The sequence below is a fragment of the Eurypyga helias genome, unplaced genomic scaffold (assembly GCF_000690775.1).
Source record: "Eurypyga helias isolate BGI_N326 unplaced genomic scaffold, ASM69077v1 scaffold11832, whole genome shotgun sequence".
Taxonomy (NCBI): Eukaryota; Metazoa; Chordata; class Aves; order Eurypygiformes; family Eurypygidae; genus Eurypyga; species Eurypyga helias.
This window is the reverse complement of record NW_010236632.1, coordinates 1-7468: the sequence shown is the minus strand read 5'-3', so window position 1 is coordinate 7468 and position 7468 is coordinate 1. Positions and strand designations below refer to the sequence as shown.

Here is a 7468-nt window from a genome sequence, read left to right as displayed (position 1 = left end):
GCAGGATGTAAGTATACCTGTGCTAATTTAGCATAAGTCTCACCTGAGGTTCACTGAATTTATAAAGCAGTGCTGTTACATTTCCAAAGTTACATAAAACACTGAGGTACTCAATAGCCTCTCCTAGGAGTTGAGGTATAAGAGTGCCAGTTGGGGGTGCTAACAGGATCCTTCCATGGTTAACAAGTTTAGAGAAGGTATTTAGAAAAGAAATGTCATGTCATGCACCAACCTTTAAAAGGGCAAAGAGGGAAGTGGTGAAACCAGGAAATGAGAACAAAGTTTTCAAGCAGGAATAGAACTCTACTGAGTCTTATTGCTGGTTTACTTTGAAGGCAATTGCACAAAACTAGTTTCTGAAAGAAAAGGCAGAGTTGGAAGAGAAATTTTTGTTGGCACATCATGAGAGAGAAGATGTGAGATGCTTTAGAAGTAAGAAAAATGGTATTTGTTTGCAAATAGACAAAAGCATGAGGAATAAGAAAAAGAGTATTTTATCGGTGGTCGTTTGCGTGAGGCAACAATGTGGGAAGCATGAAATGAGAGAAATAAATTAAGTAGAAAACAAGATCATTTTGGTTCTTTTTACTATAGGTGCTAACGAAAACCTTAACTATATATGAGATCAGAAATAGGAAAGGAGTCTTGCTCCTATTTGTGTCCTTAAATCTTGCCTTTCCCCTTCAGGTAGTTACATAGAGGCGGCTCTCTGTTCTCCTGTGCAGTAGGAGTAGGTGGATTACGGAATATGCTGGTATTCAGGTCTCAGATGAAAGACATTACAGCATGCAGTACAAAAACTATGAGGGAGAGGAAAGTTGTATGAACTTGGATGTTTCATAACCTTCCAGAATGTCTATATTTTAGTTGTATACTCTTAAACATGGAATTTATTTGGAATTCAATTTGCAGACACCAGAGACCCTGCCTGGACATACCAAAGCAAAACACCATTACAGAGAAGATGCAGAATGGCTTAAAGGTCAACAAATTGGTCTTGGGGCATTCTCTTCCTGTTACCAAGCTCAAGATGTAGGAACGGGGACATTAATGGCTGTAAAACAGGTAAACACTTCAAATACTTCTTCAGTTTCTTTAATATATTGTGCTTGTTCTTCAGTATTTCTTTGGAATGTTAAAAACAAAAGCTCTCTGCTTTCACAGACTTCTTGTGTTCCTTGCTTCCTCTGCTCCCTTTCATGTGTTCTCACGTAACACAATAAAAATCTTTATGTCCTTGGAATTAGCCTACTATTTTCTTTTTTCCACTTCTTAAAATAAAAAATGTACTGTGCTTCTTTTATATGCCCATTTTCTTTCATAGCTCTTCAAATCATTTTTACTTTTACCAAGTTCATAAATCAGTGACAAAGTCAGGAATGGAACCTAGATCTCTTGATTCCAAGTTTGCAAGGTAGCTGTTAAAAGTAGTTTCCCCTATATTTTTTTCCCTAGAAGTTTAAACGGAGGAAATGTAGTTTGATTATTGTTTCTTCTACTCCAACAGCCAACTTTGAGGCAACGATTTTTAGTATTTAAATTAATAGATACTAAGGTGCGACTAAGAGAGACCCAAATGCACGTGCTTCACTCAAGATTTTTTGAAGGTTCTAGATATGAATAAATCTTTCATACTTCAGGTGCCCTAGGTCTGAATCTGTGATACCAACATAGGGGGAATCTTATTCCTAACAGTGTTTTATTCTAGAATGAATTTATACCTTGGAATTGAGCAATTTCAAAACATTTGGTTATCTGTCATGAGCTATTCCTCCTCCACCCTTGCTTGTGAAAGAGTTGGACTGTCCCTGTTCTTCCTAGAGAGGTGATGATGATTCTGAGGCCCAGGGGAATTTCTCTGCCACATACCATTATTTCAGATTTACTATGGGTCAGAGATCCATTGCAGGACTTCTGACCTCCTTTCTGACCTGTCCCTTCCCCACTCCTCGTCGAATTTCTGGGATGTTTAGTTATGAAACAGATGGTGTGGTTAAACTGGTAAAAATCTTACATATAACGCTGTTATAATCCCATATCAGGCCTTATATTTCTTCCTTTTCTTCAACATCTGAGGAAAAACACTTCCTAGTTTAGGCAGAGGAGGGTGAAGAGCAAAGTTTCCCCACTGCATACTAGAGGAGAGCTTTGTTGATATTTCACCAGATCACCCTTAATTTTCTATGAGTGTCTCATGTGGAGATTCATTCTAAGCACAGGGGCTTGAGATGAAAGAATACTTGCTATTTCCAGATGGTGAGAAGGGATGGAAACCCATCCATGCTTATTACTGCACTGAAGGGGCGTGGGGGGTGTTAGAGGACTGGTAGTTACAGAAGGTAAGCCTGAATACTATATCTCAAAACAGGTGACCTATGTCAGGAACACGTCTTCTGAGCAAGAAGAGGTAGTTGAAGCACTGAGAGAAGAAATAAGGATGATGAGTCACCTGAACCATCCCAACATTATTCGAATGTTGGGTGCCACATGTGAGAAGAGCAACTATAACCTCTTCATTGAATGGATGGCAGGTAAACAACTACTGTGCCAAAGAAAATGAAAATGTCAGTGGAGTCTGAAACTGTGTAGTTTTGTACTGCGTGCTGCGCTTCAGTTTGCAAATTCGTATCTCCATTGCTGTTGGTAACCAGTATAAAAGTTTACTTACAGAACAGTTTTAAGTGGTCACAGCAATATTCTTACTGGTGCATCCTTTCTTTGACATGTAATTTTTCGTACTTTATCTGTCATACTGCTAAAGTAGATGGAAGCCCTGAGCAAGAATTCTACAATTTTTCCTCAGTTTCTGAATTGAATCAAAGAGAGACTTTGAGAGACAGACACTTCACTTAGAAATACATCAAACCTGCATTTTCAGTGTATCTGTGCAACTTTAAGTTACTACTGAAATAAATTTGCTGCAAAGTTTGGAATACCTGTTACTTGTTTTTGTCCCAAGCATTCTCATAAAAACTGTGTGAGGTGACATGCCAAGGAATTTACGAACTTAAAGTAAATTTCTAATAATAGGTAGTAAGTAGGATGCTTTGGGAAAAATACATTAAAGATTTGAATGTGTTAAGTAGTAATTTAGTAATAAATAGCTAAATCTTTTGTTGTATAGAGCAAGGACAAGAAAGCCTATGTCCTTTTTTTCAAGAAGGAGCTTTATTGATTTTATGAACGGGATTATTTGTTGTTGCCGTCCTGTTACAAAGACTAAATTTGGTGGTTTACATCCTTATTTCTTACAAAAGAAAGCATTGCACATTAACTGGTGTTCTATGTCTGAATCCACTTAGCAATACCAGAGTGCTAACAAGCAAAGCCCAAGTATGTGTTATTACAAGCAGTAGTGCAGAAAATATTATGAATAAATATAAAAAGATATTTAAAAGTATAAATCTTCATGCGTCCTAATAATTTTGTCTTTAATGTGTGCAGTTCCAGGTAGAAAGTAATTAAGTAACCAAGTACATTAGTTGTTGCCTATGAAACTTTTTTGTGGGGTGTGTTTTTTTGGGTTTTTTTGTTTGGTTTTTTTTTTTTTTTTTTTGCTGGGGGGGGAATCTAGTGAAAAACTGGGAATATCAGCACCCAGTTCCCATTTTAGGAGGCAGTGCTGCATTCTACTAATACAATATATGTGGTGATAAGATGTATTTTTCTATCTTCTAGGTGGTTCAGTTGCTCATCTGTTAAGTAAATACGGAGCGTTCAAAGAATCGGTTATTATTAATTACACAGAACAACTGTTACGTGGCCTTTCTTACCTCCATGAGAATCAGATAATCCACAGAGATGTTAAAGGTGAGAATTACTTACGGTGTCTTTTACAAAGCAGTATTGAGAAGGCAGCATCTATTTTGGCTTGAGACCTATTGCTTCTCTCAGATACTATCTCAAGAGTGGTATTTCTGTTGGGTTTGTCTGATCATTCCAAAGAACCGTTAATGACTGAAATTAATCAGAATGTTCATAGCGTGCTTGAGGGTTTTTGCTACCCGTGCCAATAGTTTAGAAAAACCTGTTTTCTCGGTTTGTTTAGATAAAATATGAAGTTGCCCTATAGCTTTAAAGATTGATAGTTAAATTAATATAAATGTTTGCACTGGTATGACGGGAAAATGTGCGAAGGAGGCAAGATAAAGAGGTCAGGTTTCTAATGTACAAGAATGTTGTGATGAGTTTCTTCCTTCATCCTAACTGAACATAAATACAGTTGTACTGTGTTTGAGCAAAATGTGGACTTGATTGGGAAATACCAGTCTTAATAAACTTCTCCCTTTGATGTCACTGTAGCTGTCCATGAACTGGAGAGATACCCAGATAAGGAGAAACATAGCAATGGCAAATATTTGTCTTTAATATTTTTTCTTAAAATAGGAACATTTTCACTTGCTCTATAATGCTCTCCAAGACAACTCAAAGTTGCTGAAGGGTGAAATAAGTTTAAATTTCACAGGGAGCTGCAGGCAGTGAAAACCTCCAGGGTTTTAGGTCACTGTTTTCTTTCATTATTCCATCTCCAGGCATTGTTCCAGAATCCTGTGTTTGCCCTACTTTGAAAGTTTGATTGCTTCTCTAAATCTCTCGGACAGCCTCAAGCTGTGTGCAGTATCATTCAGGCATAATAGAAAAGCGGCATTATTAGACTTTGTCCTTGATTTTTAGGTTTCCTTGATATTGGGGGTGGGAAACGTCAACCTATTTATAGTTTTGAAATGGGGGGAGGAAGACTGTCTGTTCATCCTTTTGCCTTCAATAGAAAGCCAACTAGCAGTAATTTTATTATGCTGTTGACAGGTGCCAATTTGCTAATTGACAGCACAGGTCATAGATTAAGAATTGCTGATTTTGGAGCTGCAGCCAGGTTGGCATCAAAAGGAACAGGTGCTGGGGAGTTTCAGGGACAGTTGTTGGGAACTATTGCGTTTATGGCACCGGAGGTAAGAAACCAGTTTTGGAAGTTACTTCAAAAAGTTTGTTTGAACTCTTTAAGTTAATTCATAGAGCCAAATAACATAAAACTGCTGTGAATGCTTCAAATATGTTTTAAATGTACTTGTTCTAAAGAAGGGGAATGATTCCAGCATGGCGATAGTGACATGTCTTTCTCGCGGTCGAAGCTGGTTACAAGATACAGCTAGCATACGTATTGTTACTGAAGACCAAATGACCATTTAGTTAAAAGCTAATTGTTGCAAGGTACTTCGCTTTGTCCCTCGATCAGGCATTTCATTTAGTAGCTCTCTACGGCTGTATAAATCTTACATCATTTACGTCACTCTCTCAACCTCAAATGTTGATCAGAATGCACTTGGTTGATTTTTTTTTTATTTCTTTTAAATGTAAATTACTTAGAGTTAAGGGGCTTTGAAGCAGATAAACTGAGCTTTAATCTGTTTGTCCAGGTTCTGAGAGGTCAGCAATACGGTAGGAGCTGCGATGTGTGGAGCGTTGGCTGTGTTGTTATAGAAATGGCTTGTGCTAAACCTCCCTGGAATGCAGAGAAACACTCCAATCATCTTGCTCTGATATTTAAGGTGAGGTATTTTGTTGCTACCAACATACTACAAAAGACGCTGGCTAATCTCGTGTACAGCATGGCGAATTTCAGAAAAGTATTCAGGTAAGTAGGGCTTGCTGCAATAGTTCTTGATATTGGAGCTGTTTGTACAAAATCAATACTGATACCACCATGATCATACTTGCTTGGACCAAAAAAAGACTTCAATACAATAATATCAGAAGAAGCTCTGTTCTAAGACATAAATACATAGTGTAACAGGCTAAAAAAAATTATGAATAGAGTTGATCCTGACTCTAAGTAGAAGATTGGGATTTGAACTCCTTCTTACAGTCCTGTAAAATAGAGGAGCAAAAGAAGTTGTTCTATCATAAAACGTTTATGTGTTTGTGTATATTTCATAGTGGGGAATGTCCTTTACTAAAAACCTCATGTTCCATGTTCAGATTTTATTGAAAGATATTTACCATTATGCCATGCTATATATAAATATTGCACCTCCCTTCTCTAGGTCATCCACATGTGGTGGGATGGCTCCTATGACTGGAGCATTGGAATGGAAGGATACTGGCACTTTAGGAAGGACAGGAAGGGAAGTCTCAGGGGGGGTGCCACCCTCTATGTCAGAGGCCAGCTGGAGTGTGTGGAACTCCCACCTGGGGATTCATGAGGAGCTGACTGGGACCTGGGTCAGGATTAGACGGAGGGCAGGAAGAGGGGATATGGTAGTAGGATTTTGCTACATGCCACCTGGACAGGATGAGCAAGTGGATGAGGCCCTCTATAGGCAGATAGCAGCAGCCTCATGGTCACCAACTCTGGTCCTCATGGGGCACTTCAACAACCCCAATACCTGTTGGAGGGAGAACATGGCAGGGCAGAACGAAGTCAGGTTCCTGGAACGTGTTGATGACAACTTCCTTCTCCAAGTGACAGAGGAGCCGACAAGGAGGGGTGCCATGCTGGACCTTGTTCTCACCCGGCAGGGAAGGGCTGGTTGGGAATGTGAAGCTCAAGGGCAGCCTTGGCTGCGGTGACCATGAAACGGCGAAGTTTGAGATCCTCATGGAGGTGAGGAGGGTGCACAGCAAGCTCGCTACCCTGGACTTCAGGAGAGCAGACTTTGGCCTCTTGAGGGATATGATTGGTAGAGCACCACGGAATGAACGTCTGGAGGGAAGAGGGGCCCAAGAAAGCTGGTTAATATTCAAGGGTCACCTCCTCCAAGCTCAGGAGCAATGCATCCCAGCAAAATTCCAGGAGGTCTGTATGGATGAAGAAGGAAACAAACTCAAACACACCAAGGAAGCCTACAGAGGGTGGAAGCAAGAGAAGGCAGCCTGGGAGGAATACAGAAAAGTTGTCTGAGCAGCCAGGGATCAGGTTAGGAAAGTTAAAGCCCTGATAGAATTAAATCTGGCCAGGGACATCGAGGGCAACAAGAAAAGCTTCTGTAGGTATGTCAGTGGTAAAAGGAATGTGTGTCAGTGGTAAAAGGAATGTGTGGGGCCTTCAAGACACACTGCTTAAGTCTCAGAAGGCAAAGGCAGGGACTGGGAGAAAGAAGAACTTCCTGCTGTAGGAGGGAACTAGGTTTGAGACTATCTAAACAACATGAAGGTGCGCAGATCCATGGGACCTGATCAATTGGTGGATTAAGTTGCTAAGCCACTACCCATCATATCTGAGAAGTCATGACAGTCCAGGGAAGTTCCCACTCACTGGAAAAGGGGAAACCACACCCATTTTTATAAAGGGAAAACTATAGGCCAGTCAGTCTCACCTCTGTGCTCAGAAAGATCATGGAGGAGATCCCCCTGGAAATGATGTTAAGGCACATGGAAAACGAATTGGTAATTGGTTACAGCCAACATGGCTTCACTAGGTACAAATCATGCCTGGTGGCCCTCTATGACAGAGTTACAGCATTGGTGGGTA

General features: G+C 40.0%; 1 protein-coding gene across 1 annotated transcript in view; it reads left to right on the top strand.

Moving 5' to 3' along the window:
* The window catches only part of MAP3K1 (mitogen-activated protein kinase kinase kinase 1, E3 ubiquitin protein ligase), a gene marked incomplete at both ends in the record, with an annotated part of 18091 nt that extends 11632 nt beyond the window's left edge, over window positions 1-6459 (top strand). The window contains 6 exons of the mRNA XM_010147166.1: window positions 913-1065; window positions 2369-2531; window positions 3679-3810; window positions 4807-4949; window positions 5415-5546; window positions 6322-6459. Coding sequence (XP_010145468.1) covers window positions 913-1065; window positions 2369-2531; window positions 3679-3810; window positions 4807-4949; window positions 5415-5546; window positions 6322-6459 — 861 coding nt within the window. The remainder of the gene's footprint in view (window positions 1-912; window positions 1066-2368; window positions 2532-3678; window positions 3811-4806; window positions 4950-5414; window positions 5547-6321) is intronic.
* Window positions 6460-7468: the final 1009 nt, after the last annotated feature.